Below are 23,787 nucleotides of genomic sequence, written 5' to 3'. Positions count from 1 at the left end.
ACACACCCACAAAACCACAACAGGTACAAAAAGCATGCACATGTGCTGGTTTTGTCCTGTTGCACGTGCATATGAGTGTGTCCACACACACCATCACAGTGGTTGCTGGTAAGAGCAGCTAATCACAAAGGTATGTTTAACGAACATCTTAAAAGCACCCAAAGTCCTTTTTGACTAAGCTACTTGCAGGAGTCCAGCACAGCACCAAGTAACAAGGAAGGAGAGAAAAGTAATCAGCAAAGAAAACCAGAAAACTACAGCCAGCAGCAGAGTGTTGGCCTGCAGTGACCCCTACTGGTAGGAGGGGCATTTGTACCTTGCTTGAAGACGGTGAAACCTGAGACACTGCTTCTCAGGCACCTCTTCTTTTATTTTTAAAAAATTACTTTATTTCAGTTTTGGCTGCACCAGGTCTTCTCCAGTTGTGGAGTGGGGGATACTCTCTAGTTGTGATGCGCTGGCTTCTTATCGCGGTGGCTCCTCTTGTTGCAGAGCACAGGCTCTAGGGCATGCAAGCTCAGTAGCTGCAGCCCGCAGGCTTTAGAGCCCAGGCTCAATAGTTCCGGCACATGGGCTGAGGTGACCCACAGCATGTGGAATCTTCCCAGACCAAGGATCGAACCTGTGTCCCCTTCATTGGCAGGCAGATTCTCAACCATTGGACCACCAGGGAAGTCCTCAGGCACCCCTTCTAAGGAAGCTGCCAACACAAGATGCCATTCTCCGTCCTCTCCCCCCCTCCCTCCTCTCACCTAGCCAGGTGAGACCCTGGCATCCGCAGAGTTGCAGCACAGCATCAGAGAACAAACATTCAGGGCCTTGCACACCCCCCTGGAGAGCAATATCCACCCCCAATAGGGATGGCAAAACAGGTGTTTCATCTTTCGTGTCAACTCCAGCTCACCAGTGGTGGCTGCCTAGAATGCTGGGTTGAGAAGGCTTCTGAAGCCAGGTCTGCACTTAGCACTGAAGGGTATCCTTCTACTGTGACACAGTGCCAGCAACCATGGCAGTAAGCACCACTTGCCACTCCCTAAATCTCCAGATTTCTCCTGACCCACAATTCCAGCATGAGGGTATGTATGCCTGTGACTCTCTCACAACCACAAGAAAACTGTCATTCCAGCTTTCACCTGAGTTTTATCTTACTTGATCAGTAACTTCGGAGCCAGCTGAAATTCTCCCTGGAATCCTCTTTGTGAAGAGCTATTTCTTGCTTCCACAGACAGCATGTGGATGACTCGTTAGATCAAGGTCCTTAAGTCAACAGGGGGCACTTCACTTTATCCCAAACTAATATTTACCTAAGGCCCATCTATCTACCAGCACTTATCACTTCTCAAGAAACTCCTCAGGGGCACTCATGAGCTGAGAACCACATGGCTGTGCTGAGCAGATACTAGCCAGCCAGCTGGGCTCAGCTTTAGCCAGGGGTCCTGTTCCCTGCCCCTCACCCAGCAATCAAATCATATGTGTGCATCGAAATTCCAAATTACCATGTGCCATGGCACTTGAAAACAGACCTTGAAATCTTCAGTCCTCAGATGCTAAGGGCCTACAGTGTTTAGCATCAAGATTCTCAGTGCCTACAACCCCTGATGATGCCTGCAGATGGTCAGAGAACCCACTCATGCTGCCCCCCTCTGCAACCTAGCCAGCCTCTACCTCTGAATGCTTAGGTGGATGTAAACTGGTCTCTCCCACGAGGAGTAGGCCAGGGATGTTTGCCTTAACTCAGGGGTCAGCAAACTCTTTCCACAAAGATCCAGAGGAAAATTTTCAGCTCCTTGGTTTCTGCTGAAGCAATTCAACTCTCTTGTTGTAGTTCAAATGCCAAAGACATATGTAAACAAATGGGCATGGCTATATTCCAATAAAATTTCTTTACAAAAACAGGTGGTAGGTGGAGAAAGAAATGGCAACCCACTCCACTGTTCTTGCCTGGGAAATCTCATGGACAGAGGATCCTAGAGGGTTACAGTCCATGAGGTGATAAAAAAGAGTCAGAGGCTACTGAGGGGAGAAAATAATCCCGGGAAAGTTGAGGCACTTGCCAAAGGCCCCCCTGGAGCCTGGAGCCGCAACTGCTAAGCCCATGCACTGCAACTACTGAAGCCTGCACGCACTCTAGAGCCTCTGCTCCTCAACAAGAGAAGCCACCACAAGGAGAAGTCCGCACACCGCAACTAAAAAGTAGCCCCTGCTTGCCGCAGCTAGAGAAAAGCCCACGCAGCAGCCGAGACCCTGCGCAGCCAGACATAAGAAAAAATCATTAAAAGGAAAAACAGGTGGGCTAGATTTGGCCCAAGGTGCCACAGTTTGCCAAACCCAGCATCAGCCCAAACATACGGAGTTCCACAGAACATGGGGGTGTCTGGAGGTGCTTCAGAAAGTCTGCAAATGTTTGATTCTAGCTTAAATTCTTCTTTGCTGTTTGGGAAGCTGCAACAAAGATGTACCCACTCAAGTCTATTGTGTCATTTTGCCAGGCAGGGAGTCAATACGTTCAACAGACTGTCCGGTGTTAAGAAGCATCACATCTAAGCACGTGGATGGGCCATTTGGCAGAAGAGTTAAGAGCCTGATTCCTAGCATCAGACAGACATGAGCTTGAGTTCTCCTGCTGCCGCTTCCCAGCTGTGTGACTTTGGACAACTCACTTTACCTCTCTAAGCCAGCGGAGCCGGGAGACCACCAGAGTGGACACCGGCCATCCATCATGCTGGCACAGGCTCCCACAGCTCCTTTTTGCTGAAATGTGAGAAGACAGAGGGGCCAGGGCAGCTGAGGCAACGGGGAGGGGACACTCAGGGGCTCAGGACAATGCTATTTATAACTGTTATGGAGGCATTTCAGTATTATAAGCACCAGTTTGGCTGGACTGGTGCACACCAGTTGAATATCATTATAATGCTGAATCCACCTTGGATTTAGACTTCCTTCTGATTTCAACTTCTCTGGCATCTTCTGCTACATCCCCATCGCTGTGATTAGGTTCTCAGAAAGCAGAGAGGACTGTTTTGCAGTGACCTTGGAAGTCTCAGTGCGTAGTAACAGGGCTTCTGTTTTAACTAAGTGGCAGTTTCCACTGGGTCTGGGACTTGGTTGCTAAGTATTTCCTGGGGCATGTTCTGCAGGAGTGCCATGCTTTTGGTTAGAAGCTGTGTCCTCTCTGCTCCATCGCTGCCGTCCCTGGCTGGGCCAGGGGCTCTGGTGCTTGTATGGCTTTTTAATTTGCCTCAGTTCAGTTCAGTCACTCAGTCGTGTCTGACTCTTTGCGACCCCATGGACTGCAGCACACCAGGCTTCCCTATCCATCACCAACTCCCAGAGCTTGCTCAAATACAAGTCCATCGAGTCAGTGACACCATCCAACCATCTCATCCTCTGTCGTCCCCTTCTACTCCTGCCTTCAATTTTGCCCAGCATCAGGGTCTTTTTCAATGAGTCAGCTCTTTGCATCAGGTGGCCAAAGTATTGGAGTTTCAGCTTCAGTATCAGTTCTTCCAATGAATATACAGGGTTGATTTCCTTTAGGATGGACTGGTTGGATCTCCTTGCAGTCCAAGGGACTCTTAAGAGTCTTCTCCAACACCACAGTTCAAAAGCATCAATTCTTCGGCACTCAGCTTTCTTTATGGTCCAACTCTCACATCCATACATGACCACTGGAAAAACCATAGCTTTGGCTAGATGGACCATTGTTGGCAAAGTAATGTCCCTGCTTTTTAATATGCTGTCTAGGTCGGTCATAGCTTTTCTTCCAAGGAGCAAACGTCTTTTAATTTCATGGCTGTAATCACCATCTGCAGTGATTTTGGAGCCCAAGAAAATAAAGTCTGTCACTGTTTCCATTGTTTCCCCATTTATTTGCCATGAAGTGATGGGACCAGACACCGTTTTTGGAATGGGACTGGATTTTTGTTTTTTGAATCTTGAGTTTTAAGCCAGCTTTTTTCACTCTCCTCTTTCACATTCACTTTTAATTTGCCTGCTGACACAATAAACAATCTTCTCCCCAGCACACCTCCTCACCACTTGAAACAATCAGAAGGTGTGTCTGGCAGCTGCTTCAGCCTGCCCCCAGGACTTCTGGCCTTTTATTGCAGCCACTGAAAGCTCTTTTCCAGGCCTGAAATGCTCATTTATGGTTTCAATTATAGAATTTGGACCCTCGTGTCTCTCATTGCCCAGGGCTATCCAAGTCTATTAACAGTGCTCCAGTGAAATAGATAGCTTTTAGCGCACCTTATCTTGCTGCTTTCCACATCATATCTTCCTGCTTCCCGAGAGCCCTGGAAGAATTAGCCCTGTAATCACGAGGCCCTAGAGGCAGCACCTCTTGGTCTCAGAGTCCCTGGGGTGTATCCTAATTAGGTGACATCTGGTGCTGCCCTTGAAGTGCACGTGTCCACCCTGGTCACTCAGCCTAGTCCAAGCAGTGAGCCTCGCTTGTGCCCAGCCTCTCAGGCTTCTTTTGGCTACCGGCTGGCTCTGAGAGCCCTGGAGGCTTATCCAAGAGGTGATTCTGACCTCAGAGGGAGGCGAGGCAGAAGGCTTTGGTGTGGTTTGGCCAAGAGCAAGGGTGACTGGGGCTGAGCTCCTTCCCTCACTTCCTTTTCATCTCCTCGAGGTCGTCCTCAGGCCTCACAGAATCTCTGGCTGGGCTGAGCTTCAGCAGAGGAAAGAGGTCCCAACCAGGTCCTCTGACCAGAGGCCTGGAAGGATCCTGGCTGTGGCTGGGAATGACCTCGTGCAAGGACACCTTTATCACTTGCCCATTCCCTGATAAGGCATCAGCAGAGCTGCCTCAGCACCCCTCCACTCCCCATCCGAGGCACAGCCTTACCCTTCCTCCCCACAGTCAGACTCCTGGCTGCTCCAGCACTGAGAGGGACAGCCGAGCCCAGGACTCTTCTCACACAAACTGCGCTCATTTCTAGAGCCAGCTCAGTTTTCTCACTTTGTTCTCCCTCCTGGGTTATTTTTCTCACTCTGCTACTATGCCCTACACTGCCCAGAACCTGGGCCATTCGGACCCTGGGCTGAGTCCTGAAAAGGACAAAGGACAGGTTCCACATTGCCCATCACTCCTTTCCCTGCCCCCAGAAGCATTCCAGCTCCCCTGCACACACCTCCGATAACACCCTTGGCTTGCCTCATAAAGTGGTTGCTCATAGCTGGGATTCCCCCTAGGGAGCTAGAAAATCAGTCCCCGCCACTGATGTCTGCTTACCCGTTTGGATTTTCCTGTGGGATTAATCACTGGAGCTCCCACCTTCTCTCCAGAGAGAGCCAGGCTTGTCAGAAAAGGACGAGGCTGATTCATGAAGCAATGAGAGTTCCCCCCCGCAAGTGGTGACAAAGGGGCTGCAGGGGCTCCCACAAGTTCACCAGTCACCTCACCCTGGAGTCTCTTGCACAGCATCTTTAGAGCCAAAGAGTTCACCACCTCCACTCAGAATCCCATCGCTGGAGAAACTTGCTAGTGCACATTTCAGCTCCTTCCTCACTAATCAGTCACAGCCCAAACCAGACCTCTTCACACTTTCTACATCACCCCAGGCAGGCCTTCCCTCGGGCTAATCCTGGATGACCTCCCACTTCAGTCATTGAGCTTTCTTCTTGCATTTGAGCTCACAGTGGTAAACACCAATTCTCCACTTCTTCCTCCACCAACAGGGCTGCTTGGCAGCAGAGCAGGATACAATCACTGAGGGAGTAAGGACTGAGATGAGAGAGTTGGCAGGGAGGAACAAATTAAATCTGGCTAGAAAACAAAAGCAAAGGAAGCACTGATCAGGCAGTGCCCCCTGCTGGCCATAGCAGAGTTTGCATGCAGGTTAAATTCACTCCTTCCACAAATTCTTGCACCTGGCTGCGGACCCTCGATGACTCACGGGATTGCAGGAAGCAGACAGGTCATCTAGTCCAGTGGTTCCCAAATGTGTAAAACTGTAGGGAAGTGGCTGTGGTTGATTGTGCATCTTGCCCATTTGACAAAGGCCTCTGGGCTGAGGAGCCAGCAGGGGCTGAAATCCAGCCTATATCCTGCTAACCAAGCTGTGTACCCCAGTGTGGTCTGGGTCAGTTCACAGGAACGGTTCTCTTTTCATAATTCATTCCAAAGACCTCGTCCTTCTATAACTTGTACAAAAGCGCCATGTATATCAAGAGCAGCCCTGGCACACAATGCTTCCTTCGATGAACGCAATCTCATAAAAACCAAGCTTCTTCAGCTAAAGGAGAGTTTGAAGACCACCTAGAAGATGGGGAAACTGACTTATCAAGCAGTGAGCGTTCTCCCCCAGGAAATGGTGACAAAGGGGCTGCAGGGGCTCCTGCAAGGACGGAGTGTTCACCAGCGCACCTCAGGGGGAAGTCACCTCATCCTAGAGTCCCTTGCAAGGGAACTTAAAGTCATACACTTAATTTGCCAAGACAGAGCTTAGAAGCCAGATCCCGTCTCTTTGTACTACACTGAGCTAGTTTCAGAAGCCCTCCTTGAGGCATCCTGGCTGCTCTGACTCTCCCACCCTCAGTCTCATCAACTTCCCTCTGAAACCCAGCTACTCTGCACAGTCTTACTTTCTGAGCCAGGATCATGGCACAGTGTTTGCCTAAAAGGAGGGCTGGTGAGGATGCTGGCCCTGTCTGCAGTTTCCTACAGGTACCTCACTCCCAGGGATGAGGGCAGACATGCAGAAGAGCAGAGAGGTGAGGAACCAGCAGGGTCCATCGGGCAACGTGTATGACAGGGAACCATGCCTGTGAGTCAGCGAGGCTGCTGGCTCAGCTACTGCGCAGGGGGGGCCTGCTTTGTAGGTGAGGTCCGCCGGGATGTCTGAGCCACACCATAAGGCACATGGGCGGCCACCGTGCCCATCTCCTGAGCCCCAGCTACGTGGAACATCTGGTCGTCAAAAAAGATATGCGGGCGGATCTTCTCCAGAAGGGGGCCCTTGGGTGCTCCTGCAAGGAACAAGGCCTCATCCGTCTCTAGGCCCCAGCTGCGCAGGGTCTTGAGAGCTCGAGCCCCCGAGCTGGCTGCACTGCGCGCTGTCACCAAGTAGGTGCGAATCGGACACTCCAGTCGCAGGCCCTTGGAGTAGAACTTCTTCTGCAGTCTCCCCAGTGCCTCCAGGAAGCCCTTTAAGGGGCCCTACAAGAGGGCAAAGGAACGCTGTGAGCTTACCCATCTCCCAAACACTTGCCCCCTCACCAGCTGGGCTCCTCCCTACAGCACTAAGATCTTGCTGTTTGTGGTTGGAGTGTTTTTCAGGATCCCTATTAATCTCTCAGTTCCGCCCTGCCTGCTCGGGCCACTGCGTGCATCAGTTGGGTTGTAGGTACCCACGGCATTCTAGGTGTCCACACTGCTGTGACTGAAGAAACATACCTGGGCCCCTCCTACTACAGCAGCCCACCAGGCATATGGGTGTCTGTCCTACAGCTCTGTAAGTGTGGCTTTTGTGCTCATCAGCAGGGAGGAGGTTAAAAATATTTAGTAACTATGGCACGGGCACCCTTCAAACAGAATGGATTCTAGTTGCAGACTACTGGGACAGACAGACCGGTATATCACTGCCCAGTATCGACCCTGCTCCTGGGGCACATGGTTGGCTCACAGGGTTGTGCTCCAGTTTCATTGGGTCAGGGAAAGAATCAGGAAAGGTGTGCTTCTAATCTTGGAGACCCCTCACTTGCTGGGTGACCTGGGGAAAGCAGAGGTCTCCTGGGGCTCTGCCTCCCACTTAGTGTAAAAAAAAAAAAACCTGTCCTGCTCTGGATTCCTAAGGATTTAGGAAGGAACCAACAAGAAAGGAAGTGAAATGAATACTCAGGGGTCATAGCTAAAGCCAGCTGAGCTCTTGGAGAGAGGGACTTTGGGGTTATTGAGCACCCAGATTTTTGTTAAAAGCATAGACAGGAGTTCCCCATGGGCTGGAGAATCCCAGTAGTTCCAACCTCGGGGGATTTCCACCAGCTCTAGGTCGTGTTCTGCTCTCAGGGAGACTCTGAGTAGTTTGAGGGTGAGTGAGGATCTCCGAGCCCCTGGCCAATGGATGGAAGACAGAAAGTGAAAAGGGGTGGTATGACCCAGAGCAGATGGGCTGCCCCAGACCCCACACCAGCTGGATCTACCTGCCCCAAGGAGGGACATTTGTCTGGCTCTTCCTTTCCTCCAGTGAGGGAATCGGGGGCTTCTTGAGAGGACGGGACCCCGCTCAGAGAGGTGGGGGAATCTCAGAGAGGGAAGGGCAGCTTCAGAGAGAGGTGAGGCATTCAGAGAGGGATGGGGACTTCAGAGAAGGGATGGAGACCCAGAAGAAGATAGAGGCCTTCTGAAAGGGGATGGGAATTTAGCAGGAGGATGGGGGCTCCAGGGAAGGGGTGGGGACCTCATAAATGAGCTGCAAAGAGGCATGGGCTTCAGAGAGCAGCTTTAAGAGAGAAATGGGGGCTTCAAAGAGGGGTTAGGAATGTCATGAGAGGGGTGGGGGCTCAGAGAAGAGGTAGAAGCTCACTGAGGGGAGCCAGGGGTCAAGGTGAGAGAAAGGAGTGCTGGAGGCCTGGGGAGGGCCCCTGGCTGGATTCTGGGCTGAGCCTGGGGTTTGGCTCTGGGCTGGAGGATCCAGCCAAAGGCAGGTTCTGGGGCGCTTTCTTACTCCACCCAGGGGTTCCGAGGAGTGTGTGGAGCACCTGGGCCAAAGGCTTGTTCTCGTGGGCCTTCTCATGCTCAAAGAACCTGTCCAGCCCATGGGCCTTCACAATGCGCTCTGACTCGTCTGAGAAAAGCACAGCGTCCCCGTCGAAGGCCACGCGCAGCTGACTCTGGGACACAGCCACGTCCCTGCTGGGGCTGAAGATGGTGGCCGCTGCGATCCCTGCATGGAGAGAGGCAAGACTGTTCCCCCTCATCTAGGTAATAGGCACCCCGACACCTGCCTCAGCTGCCTGGGGGGCCAGGAGAGGGCTATCTCACCCTATCCTTGCCCCATCTGCCTCACCCAGGACTCAGGGCCCAGCAAAGGAGGAACAATATTCAGAATATTACAAAACAGGCCAGTAAGAGTGGACAGTGGAGGGGGTTTCCTATCAGTCCAGTGGTTAAAACTCCGCGCTTCCAATGTAAGGGGCGCAGGTTTGATCCTCAGTTGAGGAACTAAGATCCCACATGCTACATGAAGTGAGGCCAAAAAAAAAGAATGGACAGTGGCTTTATCTCTGAGTAGGGCTCTGAGGACCCCAGCCTAAGCCAGGGTTTCCCCTTTAGTTGCTGCTTTGAGGGAAGGTCAGGTGGGGAGGGGCTCCCAGCAAACAGGAGGGCACTTGGAAGGCACAGGGCAGGAGCTATTAATCTTTATCAATCAGTATGGGGCCTGTCGATACTTTAGCAAGGCCATACTGGTATGGACAGTTGAACATCAGTCCTGAGTAGAAGGCAGGGCCCCCCAAGCCACCACTGTCCTTCCTGGGGCTCCTCACAGGCCCCTCATGTACATCTACAGGAAGGACTCCTGACCCTGGCTGGGCCTCAGTTACTCTCTTACTATCGGTTGCTGCAAGTCCCTCACCCTCGCTGCTGCTGCTGCTGCTGCTGCTAAGTCGCTTCAGTCGTGTCCGACTCTGTGCGACCCCATAGACGGCAGCCCATCAGGCTCCCCCGTCCCTGGGATTCTCCAGGCAAGAACACTGGAGTGGGTTGCCATTTCCTTCTCCAATGCAGGAAAGTGAAAAGTGAAAGGGAAGTCGCTCAGTCGTGTCCGACTCAGCAACCCTATGGACTGTAGCCTACCAGGCTCCTCCGTCCATGGGATTTTCCAGGCAATAGTACTGGAGTGGGGTGCCATTGCCTTCTCCAGAGGATCTTCCCGACCAAGGGATCGAACCCAGGTCTCCCGCATTGTAGACAGACGCTTTACCATCTGAGCCACCAGGGAAGTCCAAGAGTACTCTAGACCCTGATAAAATTAAGTATGCTTCAGCTCTGTCCAAGGATCCCAGGCTTCAGTCTGGGGTAGGGGCGCTGTGGGCACCCCCTAGTCTGCAGCCAGGTATGCCCTACTCCCTGGTGGCTCAGATGGTAAACAATCCGCCTGCAACGCAGGAGACGTGGGTTTGATCCCTGGGTCGGGAAGGCCCCCTGGAAAAGCAAATGGCAACCCATGCCAATAGTCTTGCTTGGGAAATCCCATGGACAGAGGAGCCTGGCAGGCTACAATCCATGGGGTTGCAAGAATAGGACACGACTTAGCAGGTAAACCACCCCTACATGCCCTGCCGAGCGCTGCCTGGTCTTTAAAGTTTCCCTGGGGTAACGCGGCTGGCCGTGGTAGGCAGCACTAATGACATGTGACTCTGTATACAGACTCTGGACTTCTCCATGGGGTCCAATATGCCTGTTGCGAACCCTAGCTCCAGACTAGAGCTCACTGGATGACAGAGAGCAGTTTCAGGAGGCTGGAGACCTGGGCAGTGTGCTCAGCCCATCCTCAATTCTTTACCTCTCCAAAGGCCACGTCAGCCCTGCTCTTTGGGGATCTAGGGTCCTTAGGCCTGGGCAGAGGCAGAGCTTTGGGAGGAGTGAGCAATGCCAGCTTCACCTCACCTTCACTAAGCCTGAGGATACTGTAAGCAAGCTCAGGCCCTGGACATCAGGCCAGGTTCCTTCCCAGCTTTGCCATTGCTAGAGCCAGGATGAACCAGAATCATCTGATCTTGAGCAGGGCCTCCCTCCTGACTATGCTCTGCTCCCCAGCCTGGGCTTAACTGCAGGAGAGTGGTCGCAACCAGAGGGTGTGACATCTGTCTAGGAAAATGGGTTCTGCTTTGGGCTTAAAGAAAGCCTCTTGGAGCCCCAGGCAGCTCAGGTGAGTAGGCCTTAGCAGGGAGAGAGGCCAGGCTTCTAGGCAGGAGATAGCATGAGACAGGAAGAGGTAAGTGAACACACTGTTGGCTGCAAAGCAAACTTATAGCTGCCAGAGGGGAAATATTGGTGGCAGAGGTAAATCAGAAGCTTGGGATGAACATACTCACACTACTATATATAAGACAGAGCGCCAACAAGGACCTACGGTATAGCACAGGGAACTCTATTCAACATTCTGTGATAACTATATGAGAAAAGAATGTAAAAAAAAAATGAATATATATATAACTGACTCACTTTGCTCCACACTTTGCTGGAAAACTGCTGATCTCCTTCCTCACTGGCCCAGAGAGGGACAGAGGCTGCCCATGGTCACACAGAAATCAGAACTCCTACTGATCTGGAGGATTTTTTTTAGAAGGGAATAGCTTTCTGGGCTGCAAAGAGGGTTCCCACAGAAACTGACGGCTGGGTGATGTGGATAAGTAAAAGCACCCTTAACATGGTAGGGCAGGAGGTGGGAGAGGGAACTGGATGGGCCATGAGTGAAACAGATGTGACCTTGTTCTCAGGGTTTACAGGACAGGCCATAGGAATTAAGGGAGGTACTGCCCTTCCAGTTACCATAGCAACCCCTAGCGCCTGCTCAGAGCTTTGGGACCAGGCTGCCCATCTCTGACACTGGCTCCCCACACTCCTCTTTGCCAGATCTCCCACACTCTCCTTCTCCAGCTTGACTCACCCTCGTCAATGGCTTCCTGCACTTTTTCTGCATCAGCCGACAGATAGAGGTTGGTGTGATAGGCCTTGAGGTAGCAGATGGGACTGTTGCCGCCTGTCATGCAGAACCTCTCGATGAACAGGTCTGGGGAGGAGGTAGAGAGGAGCCAGGTGATGTCTGGGTCAACCCTCAGCACCTCAGAGTGGTCCCTCCGTGTCCAATGGATGCCAATGGTTCTGAGTGGTGGTGGGGCAGCAGAGTGATTCTCTGAGCGGTTTTAGGCCAGCGTTCCCCCTCTTTGAGCTCCCCCCATCCTTCATCCACAAAATGGGGATGACCACATCTCTAAAGGGGCTGCCTGGCTCACAGTAACATCCCCTTGTCAGGGAACCACAGTGCTACAAAGGCAGGTCCCCAGCCATGTGGCTTGTGGTCGATCCTTCCTGATCGTAGTTGACTGTATCGGGGTAGGCACCTGCTTCAAGCTGGGCCAGTCAGATTCTCTTCCAGCCTGGGCTGATAGTCAGCTGGTACCCACGTCTGTGCAGGCTGTAGAACTTTGCTTGTGAGTCAACAGCTGCTGCTCTGAACCCACGGAGTTACCCCATCATTGCCCCAGCCCCTCACACAGGACGGTCCACCATGGAAGGGCACAGCAGGGGTCTTTCAGGACCCTGCCTCAGCACCACGGGTGGTGTCCATCCTGATTCCTCGGAGCTTGTGTCACAAAGTGGGTAAATATTTTTAATATCACCCCTGCTTCCAACAGTTTGAAATTAGGATTAAAACAATGCCAACTGGTTCTCTTGATTGCTGAAAACAAGGACTCGTAAACTTGTAAATTTGGGCCATATCCAAGAAAAGCAAAGAAACATGGTTTGGAGAAAGAGAAAAAAGAGACAACAAAGGAAAAAAAGAATGGATTTGCTGAGAGAAGCAGAAATCAGGGCTTTTGTGGTCCAGAGAGAAAAAGAGCCCTGGAGAGATTACCAGTACTTGGATTCAGGCCCTTTGGGCTCAATTTGACTTCCTTCCCTGTGGCTCCAAGAGGCACTCCAATAACCTAGTAAGAAATCATTCTCTTGAGCTAAGGCTGGCTCCAGAGGGTCCATTACTTTCAATCAAGAGTTTGGACTAAGACACAAAGTCCCTTCACTCTGATGACTGCACCTGCCTCCCCCAGCAGCCCTGTGAGACCTGTCAGCCCCACTGCAAGGAGAAACTGAGACACAGAGGCAGCAAATACCCAATTGGATCGCAAAGGGAGTGGGGCCTGTGCAAGGATTGCTGGAGCTGGCTTGTACCGGCTTACAAGGGCCAAATGTCAAACAGTCAGGGACTTTTGGAGCCAGTTAGACTGTTCTGTTATTGATAGCTTGACATCAGCCACGATGGGAGTATTAACACCCTGAAAATGGCAACGCTATGATCTGAGTTAGGGGAGGGGTTGTTTTGTTTATTTACCAGAACCCCACGGGGCTTAAGACTCCAGTGGGCATACCTGCACCCTGCAGAGCTGTGATGCCAACCCTGGGTGTCCTCTAGGGATCATGTCATGGCCAAAGCTGTCTGCTCACCATAGTGGTTGATGCTGTTGATGAGACGGACACCCACTTGAGCGTGGTTGTTGGTCACCAGGACGATGTCGAAGAGGTCCTCGCTCTCAGGGTACAGCTCCCGCAGCCGCCTGTTCACAGCCTCCAGAGCCTGGATGGGAAAGTGGGTCCTAGGGCTCAGACTCCCCAGGGACTGATGCCTGGTGTTAGTAGCCAGGGTTGGGGATGTGGGGTGGGCTGGGATCCAGTGCTGGGAGGGGAGGGGAAGTCAGGGGCTGGGCTCAAGGTCAGGTCAGTGGACATGGACTATCACCTCCTAATCTCTGTCCTTGTATGGGTTGATTATTGCCCACTCAATAATGTAAAGTATTAGATTTTGATGCCTCACTAAAAGGGTGAGTGGATGTCAAAATCCAGCTCAGGCTCCACGCACTAAGCTGGTTACCTGGAGTGGGGCTGTATTTGTTCAGGGGGTGGGGAGGACTCTTCTTCCCACAATGACTGTCCCCTTGTCAGGTCACGCTCCTATGGGGTAGCACTACCCAGATGGGACCCTTTTCCTTTACTAAAACCCCTATGGGAGTGCTTTTCTTTTTTAAAAAATAAGAAGTAATTAAGATTTCTTTAAATAACTGAAAGCAAATTCAGTAGATAATTGTAAATACAAAATATAAAATAGTTCAATGTATTAGATCAAAGTAGTTTTCAGTTACATTATTATGTTCCTCTCTAAATAGTTAATCTGTAATAAAAGACAGTGTTCTTTGGGGGACTTTCCTGGTGGTCCAGTGGCTAAGACTCTGGGCTCCCAATGCAGGGGGCCCAGATATGATCCCTGGACAGGAAACTAGATCCCACATGTGACAAGTAAGTGTTCGCATGCTACAGTTAAGACCCGGTGTAGCCAAATAAATAAAGATTAAAATAACAACAACAATAGTGTTCCTTGGATGAATACTATGTCTGAAATTATAACAAGATTTGCAGCAGAATATACTTTTTTATACATTCCTTTTTTCATATTTTTTCTATTATGGTTTATCACAGGATACTGAATATAGTTCCCTGGGCTATATAGTAGGACCTTGTTTATCCATCCTAAATGTAATCTACCAACCCCAACTCCCATGGCAGGGCTTTTAGCTAATGCCCATGAAGGCTTTGTATGGTCAGTGGTGGGACTGTCCCTCACCTTCACGAAGGGGAAGGCTGGTCCAGGACTGAAGGGCTCGTTCTCGTGTTCCAGCTGGTAGCGCACATATTCCTCCACGCCCTGCTCCGTGTAGATCCGCTGCTCCTCATCCATGCGGAACAGGGCTCGGGAGGACACAGCAATGGTGACGGCATTCTGGGGCTTGGGCTGCAGGGATGCAGGAGAAGGGGTCGACCCTCAGACTTCCCTGAGGCAGGTCTCATGTGCCAGCCTTTCTGGGAACTGGGGCAGGGAGAGATCCCAGGCCGGGCCTCTGCCCTAAGGAGCCCAGTCTTGGGCAGGGACAGACTTGGATCAGGATCCCCTCTGTGAAGGACCCAGCTGGGGACTGGGGGAGACGACGGCTCCCCAAGGAGGAGGACAATTTGGTGGGAGGGACACGTCCTCGGGGAGTTTGCAGTCTAGCTGCCCATCTTGACACGACAGAAAAATGAATACGGTGTAAGCAGCCAAAGCATGATTGATGCTGAAGATGGTCATCAGAAGGTTCCCGTTATAAAATGGGAGCTACATGCCCCTGGGAAGAAATAGCGCCCAGAAGCATGACAGTTATAGAAGAAAATCTGTCTCCAGCCTAGATCTTTCTCCTGAGCTCCAGGCTGTTATTTCTAACTGCCCAGTTGACTAACAAACACTCAAACTCATCATGCCCAAGGCTGAGTTCCCAAGGACAGCAATCTGTCCACCCTCAACCTCACCCCCTCCCCTCTTCCTCATCTCGGTGCTCTGTACCACCAACCGCTCATCCCCCAGCCCAGAGCCCAGAAGTCAACCTCAAGTCTTCCCTCTTCCTCCGCTCCCTTCCCCCTTCAATCAGTCACCAAAACCTACCCACTCTACTAGAATCCATCCACTTCTTCCTGTCTTCCCTACCATGGGCCATCACCATCTCTTATTCCCTCCAATATGTGGTCCATATTGTTGTCAGGGGACTTTTCTCAAATTCTGGTCTGACCATGCCCAGCCCCTTCAGTAGTGCCCTCTGTGTGGTTAAGAACCTGCCTGCCGATGCAGAAGATGTAAGAGACGCAGGTTCAGTCCCTGGGTCGGGAAGATCCCCTGGAGGAGGGCATGGCAACCCACTCCAGTATTCTTGCCTGGAGAACCCCATGGACAGAGGAGCCTGGTGGGCTGCAGTCCATAGAGTCGCAAAGAGTCAGACACAAGTGAAGTGACTTAGCACGCATGCACCCACTGTCATCAAACTCTTCTCACACTCTGATCAGCACACTTGAGCATGGAGTAGGAAGCCCTTCATGACAGACTCCTACCTCTGTCTCCTCTCTTACCTTCGCATTACCCTGCTTTGCTCTATCTGACCTTTCTCATGTCTGAGCACATCTTCCCCAACCCCTTCTCTGAACTTTTACACTGGATGTTTCCTCTGCCTGATTTGCTCTTTCCCTGACTCCCCATCCAGCCAGCTTCTACTCAACCCTCAGGTCTCAAACGACATGTCATCTTTACAAAACTGCCCCTTATCCCTAGTAATGGGCTTGCTACATTTCCTACCGATTTCCTTTTTAGTAAATTTAGTAAATTTTTTCCTTTTAGTATAATTTATTGATGTAGATGCTTGACACTAAGGAAATGCTGAATCTCTTGGACTTTGGTAGTCTGTCCAATCTGCCGGTCACTCAGCCCACAGCTGGGATGAATTTCAAAACACCATGTGGAGCCATTTGAATCTTTCTGCTCTGCTGTAATATTTTCAATAAACCTGTTAAAACAACTGTATATATGTATATATGTTAATATACATCATTGCTTATTTGTTGTTGTTTAGTCTTTAGGTCGTGTCTGACTCTTTTGCGACCCCAAGAACTGTAATCCACAAGACTCCTGTGTCCATGGGATTTCCCAGGCAAGAATACTCGAGTGGGTTACCATTTCCTACTCGAGGGGCTCTTCCTGACCCCAGGGACCAAACCGGAGTCTCTCGCATTGGCAGGTGGATTCTTTACCACTGAGCCACCAGGGAAGCGCAATTGCTTATTTAACCATTTCCATTTCTAGGCAGAGTTCTAGAAGCAGGAACCATGCTTACGTTCTGAGGGAGCAAGAACCAGAGTTATCTTGTTCATTTATTGTATGTCTAGTCCTCCAAACTGTGCTTAGCATATAGTAGGTGCTCAGCAAATATTTATAGTCTCTGAAATTTTAAGCAATTTATTTTAATGAAAGACAGTATTTGCCATAACAAATTTAACATGAACCAGAAACTCCATTGCAGTGCCCTTATCTGTTCAAATTGCTTGAAATATAGTAGGTGCTCAGAGAATACTGTTTGAGTTGATGCAGACTTGACAAACATTTATTATTGTTTCTTTGTGCCAAGCACCTGGGCTCTGCCTGAGGATGGTCCTGGTAGAGACTCGGCTCCTGCCCTGAGAGTCAGAAGCTGGTGGGGGAGAAAGATGGGTAAACAGAGGTGCAAAAGGGCCTGAAATGAATTCTAGAACCAGGTGAAAGCAAAGTTCAGAGGAAGCTGCTATGGGAGAGGTGGCGTCTCAGCAGAGCCTGGAAGGAGGAGTAGGGTGGAGGAAGGCACGAGGAGCTGTGAACACACGCTGTGCCTTCACAAAGGTGAGCAGAGCCCTGTGCAGGGGGGCAGAGTGCAGCTGAGCCCAGAAGAGTAGGCAGGTGCGAGATGCCAGAAGGCCTTCTTTCAGGGGCCCATGAGGGTCTCAGAACTCCTTCAGCACCTCCCGTGGAATAGGGAGAAGGGAATGCCACCACAGGCAGCAGCTGGACCCTGCATAATCCCTGGGGAGGATGAGAATGCAGGTCCCCAAGGGACTCACAGTTGTCTAGAGAGTCCCACCACATCTCTGTGACCTGAGCAATCCTGGGACCACGGTTCCCATTTGACAGATGAGGAAGCAGAGACTCAGTTGGGGGCAAGGCTCATAAATGGGCCTTGCACTGTGGCCTGCTCCTAACAGCCCTGGCAGCCACGCTATCAATCCCATCTTCTCTCTATGGAGTCAAGCCTGGCTCCCAATCAGCTGACAACACTGAGTGATTACCATGTGACAGGCACTGTGTGGGAGACCATATAGATGTGACCCCCGCCCCAAGGGGGCTTATGATCTGTCCCCAAGGCAGAGGTCTGTGCCTCCTTTAAAGGAACAGTGTCCAATAGGCCTCTCTGTGAAAATGGAAATGTCCACCGCCATCCATGCGGCTGTATGTGGCTAGGAAGCCACTTGAAACAGCCAGTGAGGAGGAGGAACTGAATTTTTAATTGCATGTAATTTTAATCAGTTTAAACTTAAGTAGCCATAGTGGCTAGTGAAGCTGTAGAACCTCAAAGTAGAAACAGAAGACCAGAGTCCCCAGACTCATGAGGCAGACCTCAGTTTGCATTTGACTTTTACCCCAGTCAAGACAGGGCGAGTCTAAGGTGTTGGCAGGACAGGTGACCGTCGTCTGGGGCTCAGCCCAGTAACTCTGTCAGCTGCCAGCCACCCCCAGTGTCTGTGTGTGTCCTTGGGCTGGGTACCTCCCAACCCCCTTAGCCACTGTGAGCCTTCAAGGAAGGTAGGTAAAAATTAAAGAAAAGGGGTAATAGAGGGATGGCCTGGGACAGTAAGGGTACAGTTGGGCGGGTGGGGAGACCTGCTCTCATAAACCCAGGAGGTCTGCTGGCCTTCAAGGCAGGAGCTGAGCTTGCCTTGCCCTCCTGGACTTACTGCCCCAGGGACAGGCCCATCACCCCTTCAAGGACAGAGAGCCAGCTGCCCTCCCAGCCCCTTCAGGCAGGTTCCCAAGCCGTCGCTCCAGCCCAGGCAGCCAGCCAAGGTCTCGCTCCTCACTTTATGTCCCACAGTCCCTGCCAGACTGCTGTGTCCTGGGTCTTCTCCGGCTGACCGGCCCAGATCCCATCGCATCCCACCTCTGGCCATTGCAAGAAAAAGATCCCAGCTGCCTCAGTCCCAGGAGTCTCCACTTCCTTCTTTGACAGATGGGGAAAGAGGCCCAGAGATGGTCAGAGTATTACTCGAGGTCATCCAGCAAAGCCACGGCAGAGCCAGGATAAGATCCTAAGCCTCTGGCCTCTGTCCACACACCAGCACCACCCCCCTCTACTCCCCTCCTCCATCACTCCTGGAAGACCCCAACCCCTGCTACCTCCACTGTCCTGGATGCTTCCCTACGCCCCTGCCTTCCCTTTCCAGATCTGGGGGAACTGGTGAGGGGCACTGTGCCTTCAGACGGAGGTTTCTAAGGGTAGGACTCTTTACCCCCAAAATGGAGAGTCCCAGGATGGTACCCTGCTCTCCTGCTTAGCCTGCTCTGACTCTGTACAAGTGAGGAGGAGTCTAAGGGCCTAGAGGGCCTTAGCTGCTGTGGGAAATTCAGATCCCAGCTGGGAGAGAGGAACAGCCTGTCCGGACTCCAGGCAGAGCTGAAAGAACAGGGGAAAGGGGCTGCTCGGAGCTGGGGAGAAGCCAAGCACCTAGAGATGTCCCTGGACCTCACTGCAGAGGGAGGCCACCCTGTCAAATGCCATCAGCTGTACCTAGGGGCAGTTCCTCCAGAAATCAGGAAGAAGTCCAAATGCCGGACTGAACCGTGAATCAGAAAGACCCTCTCCATCTAGGCCAGACCAAGGTCTCAGTTTAGGAGCTCTGGACACCAAGAAGTCAGGTCCCTCCAGCTCTATCTGTCTTTTACTGGAGTGGTGTTGGGGGACCGGCTGGTTACCCCTGCTTCAGGGACAAGGACTGAGGCACCATGCAGGGCAACCTGGCCCCACCTGCCTGCCCGAGGAGCTTGCATTGAGGCCCTGGGATTTTGCCTGCTGGGCCCAAGATAGGAACATGGCCACAAACTGCTGTTTCTAGAAGGACTTGGGGGCAGAAGAACTGCTGGAAGAGGGGGAACAAGACAGTTCTGGACTGAGGAAGTCCTCTGACCTCTTGAGGGGAGGGCCTCATATAGACCTTCAGGGTTAACTCACTCAGGAGCGGGGGGATGAGAATAAGTCTAGGCCAGACCAGCATGGGGCCCAGGAGGCCCAAAGCCCCCAAAATAGCCAGTGGGGGGAGGGGTTCCCACAGGAAGGAGTAGGGGCCGGGAAGCTGCCAGTCTCCTTGCCTCCCAGAGAACAAGGCCCAGTGACTGACTGAGACGTGATGACTGGGCCTGAGCTCCCGGAGGAAATGGACTGGGGAGCCCCACTCACCACCCTAGTCTCCAGCCCCTTCTTTCCATCCCTCAAGCTGTGACATTAGTCCAGCTTCCTCCCCATGCAGGAACCAGCCTCTCCACTGCTCTGCCTGTTACCAGGCACACCTCTCCAAGCCATCCACAAACACAGCCTCACTTTAGCAAAGTGACCTTGCTAAAATGAAAATGAATCAAGTTAATCCCTTGTTGAAAAGTCCTGTGGTAGCTCCATAATGGTCTTCATACTTGTTTAAAAAGTAGGTTGACATTTGATGCAAATAAACCTTTTTGGGGGGAGCCCCAACATGTAAACCATATAGTACAATATTTTATTGGTATAAATTCATACTATGAATTCAATAGGGCTTCCCTGATAGCTCAGTTGGTAAAGAATCTGCTTGAAATGCAGGAGGCCCCGGTTCAATTCCTGGGTCAGGAAGACCCCCTGGAGAAGGGGTAGGCTATCCACTCCAGTATTCTTGGGCTTCCCTGGTGGCTCACCTGGTAAAGAATCCACCCGCAATGTGGGAGACCTGGATTTGGAAGATCCTCTGGAGGAGAGAAAGGCTACCCACTCCAGTATTCTGGCCTGGAGAATTTCATGGTACAGTCCATGGGGTCACAAAGAGTCGGACACGACTGAGTGACTTTCACTTTCACACACATGAATTCAAATGTATTACATATTCAGATGTTCGTGGTATATTTATATTTAATGTCCACCAATGAATACAGGAGACCAGTGAGAATTTAAACTTCATCATCTAGTCAGTTTGTTTATGTCTCAATTTGCTGGTTTTTGCACAGCATTGAGAAAGTCCTGATTCATACCAGTAAGTGGCTGCGAATGGTAAAAAGGCTTTTTTGTTTTGTTCTATTTTAAACTACAAGCCTCAGGAAACTCAACCACAGTTGTCAGCAATCTCACGATACTCTTCTGTTAAAACAGATCACCATAAAAGCTTTATTCTGAGGTTTGCTAAAAGAGATAATCAACCCGTAGCATAAGGTAACACACTGGCAGTCTCCAAGGTGCTAAAATGTCCAACAACACGTTTGAGTGAGCTGAGTTTTATCACGTATTTTTACTTTTGTAAAACATAGTTTGAGGAAGAAAGAAAATGAGTTGACTTCATCTGTGAGCAGACACTCTGAAACATGGGTCTTCATGGAGCCTAATTTTAAGACCTCTAACTCCACTGAATAAGATCTGGACTTTTTAATGCGGCACTCAAGGCCCTCTGTGGGTCTCTGGCATTTTCCCAACTCCTCTCCTAAAGATCCTGCATTTTATTTTCTCACTCAGTTTCAAAGACATCAACCATGTGTCTTTTGCTCATCCTGTTTCCCTGTCTGGGAAGGTCCACCTACTCAGGCTTTAAGATCAGCTCAAACCAAGCCACCTCTACAAGACTTCCTCAGTTGGCGGTCACTGCCTCCCTTATGGCCCCACTGCTAAGGTTTTCACCTGGGCATTCATCATATCTAGGGTCTCTGCGAGCTCCTGGGGCAGGGACTCAGCCTAATTCTTCTCTCAATCTGCACTGCTGAGCAGAACTGGAGGTGCAGCAGGGAATGACTGTTGACAAGGTGGGCCTCATGGTGGGGTGGGTCTTTGGAGGGAAGCAGCAGGGTGCTTTAAAATCAGTTTGGAGCTCTTTGGAGGATGCTCTCAGCTAGCTTCCATCCTCCATCCCCTTTCCAAGCTCTGAGATCGGGGAAGTTGGCGTGAGGAAGGCCCAGGAACCAAGGGGAGAGGAGACTCCTCCTCTGTGAGTCCTGGAGGGCTGAGGCGACCACCTAGGTAGCAGAAACGCTGATGCCAGCGAGGGCTACCCTGTGAGGGGAGCAGAGCCCGGAGATGGGGCACAGTCCAGCGCTGGGACCTCAGAGCCAGGGACGCAGAGCCCTAAGCTCAGAGCGCAGATTCCAGTGCAGCTCCCTTCTTTTAAAACCCAGGGAGCCTGGCACCCCGAGCAGAGCCGGAGCCCTGTGCGCAGGATGGCAGAAACCGGAGCGCACAGCAAGGAGCCGGGTTTACAGAGTCCGGTTACCTGAGCCTCGGCGGCGCTTCCGCAGTTGCCACTGACCCGCTTTACCAACAAGTGCTGTCCCCGTGCCCCTGGCTGGGCCGAGGCCCGGAGCTGGGCCCTGATGACAGCATGGGGGAGGAGGATCCTGGCGTGGAACCGGAGTTCCGAGATAAAAAAAACACCCGACCAGAGCTCTCAAAATAAAACGGAGCCTATGCCAACGGCCTGGCATATGCTGGTGATGAGGAACTGCGTCCCTTCTCGGAGCGGCACCACGGGTCCCTCCCGAAGGGCTGGCGACCCCTCCTAGAGTGACCCTCACCCTGCCCTGCCTCATACCCATGCCCTGGTCTTACCGATTTGGGTTTCTTCTGGGGCGCGAGGTTGTCATAGAAAGTCTTGGCTTCCTCCCAGTGCGGGGCCGCGGCGGTCTCTGCTCCCGGCCCGGGCTCGCGGGGCTCCCGGGGCTCACCGGGTTCCATGCTCAGCTCTGACCCGGCCTGGCCGAAGCAGGCGGCTGCGGAGAGTGGAGCCGGCGGGACTGGGCTGCGGGAGGGAGGGAGGCGCGTCCCGGGCGTGAGAAGGGGGCGGGCAGCCGCGGTGAGAGTGCGCGTGCGGGCCGGCAGGAGGGAGGGCAGTGCGCTGGGTGCTCAACCCGACAAGTCGGCAGTCGGTGTGTAGCTGCTGTTGCTGGTGGAGTTATATTTTGGGACAGTGAGCTCTCCTTCCCCGACCGCCCCACGCCTAATGAGGGTTTAGACCCTTCGGCTCGCAGGACTGAGCCTGAAACCAGGCCTTCGGGCTGCTGAGGTTTCGGGATTGCGGGGATCCTGTTCTTCGCAGGCGGTCAACGGCACCGAAAGAAAGGGAAGCCTGACTACTTTTTTTTTTTTTTTTTAACCCAGGGTGGTGATCCACAAAGGAGAAAATTAAATTCTAGCCCCCTCCCCCCAAAATAAAAAAGCTATTTCCCCCCCCCCCCCCACGCCTCCACTGTCTTTCCTGTCTGATGCCAGGACCCTGGAACTCTGAGCGATGTCTCCTCGGATCCTAGTCAATTTCGCGGAGGGAGAGGAGGTGGTGGATGGACAGCTCCATCCAGCAGGATGGACCAGTTCCTGCTAGAGGAGGAACCTGCTTCTAGCGGGGGCCACATTGGAGAGCCCAACCCGTCAGCTTCTCCCCAGCAAGGCGGAGGGACTCTTGAAGTCGGGGGCAACACTAGGTTTCTCTTGGCGGGGCTGGGAACCCAGACCAGACATCGATGGCCAGCAGGGGGCGCACCCTCCCAGGTCCCACCGGCTGAGCTTGGTTAGTTACAGGCCTTAAAGTCGTGAGATGGAAGGAGGATAGAAAAGAAGCCTAGGAACCCAAGAGTCTTGGAACACCGTCCTGGAGTTCTAGAGCATTGTCCTTGGTGCAGAGCCCAAGGTGTAGACACTGATGGCACTCATTCCAAGGCACGGGTTAGGAAGCGAACAAGGGACATCTCTGTGTGTGTCTAAAAGAGTGCAAAGGTGGATGGGGGCGGCAGGAGAAAAATACTGGCTTAGCTTGGAGGAAGTATGACTGGGATGGGGTACAGAATGCAGGGGTCTGCCTACCCTCCATTACGACCTGGGAGGAACCAACCAAACTTTATGGGAGGAAGGGGGAAATACAGTAAGTCCCCTGCATACAAACGAATTTCGTTCCAATACGTCTGTAAGTTCAATCTGTAAGTCCAACAAAGTTAGCCTAGGTACCCAACTAACACAATCGGCTATATAGCACTATAGTACTATAGCATTATAGTACTATAATATACTTATAATATATTTCACATAAATAATACATATAAAACAAACCAAAAAAATGAAAGAAATATTTTTAATCTTACAGTAGAGTACTTTGAAAAGTACAGCAGTACCAGCTACATCACCACTGTTTTTATGCTTGCTTCCGGCCATTCTGGGCTTGAACTAGAGCTACTGTCCTATTGTGCTCTATACAGTGCAATAAAGTACACAAAAGCACAACCACTTATACAGGAGGCACCCATGTGACAATATACACCAGACACATGAACTAGCTGACATGATTGGACAGCTGATTGTACATTCACATCTTTGTTCATAACTTGAAGGTCTGTATGTAGGGGACTTACTGTAATCATAACAAGACATTGGAAGATTGAGGGAAGTATGTTTAGAGTTGTCTTTCTCCACTCATGGTAG

At 51.6% G+C, this 23,787-nt stretch overlaps 1 protein-coding gene across 1 annotated transcript; it reads right to left on the bottom strand.

Annotated features, from left to right (window-relative positions):
- Positions 1 to 5,742: 5,742 nt before the first annotated feature.
- NT5C1A (5'-nucleotidase, cytosolic IA) lies at positions 5,743 to 22,501 on the bottom strand. Its single transcript, XM_040231588.1, has 6 exons — positions 21,928 to 22,501; positions 14,343 to 14,510; positions 13,172 to 13,301; positions 11,616 to 11,738; positions 8,704 to 8,888; positions 5,743 to 7,162 (listed from the first exon to the last, which is right to left on the bottom strand). Exons 1-6 carry the CDS (start codon positions 22,051 to 22,053, stop codon positions 6,797 to 6,799), a joined length of 1,098 nt encoding a protein of 365 aa, XP_040087522.1. The 5' UTR covers positions 22,054 to 22,501; the 3' UTR covers positions 5,743 to 6,796.
- Positions 22,502 to 23,787: the final 1,286 nt, after the last annotated feature.

The sequence above is a fragment of the Oryx dammah genome, unplaced genomic scaffold (assembly GCF_014754425.2).
Source record: "Oryx dammah isolate SB20612 unplaced genomic scaffold, SCBI_Odam_1.1 HiC_scaffold_28, whole genome shotgun sequence".
Lineage (NCBI taxonomy): Eukaryota > Metazoa > Chordata > Mammalia > Artiodactyla > Bovidae > Oryx > Oryx dammah.
The sequence above is the reverse complement of the archived record's forward strand: the minus strand, read 5'-3'. Positions and strand labels throughout refer to the sequence as shown.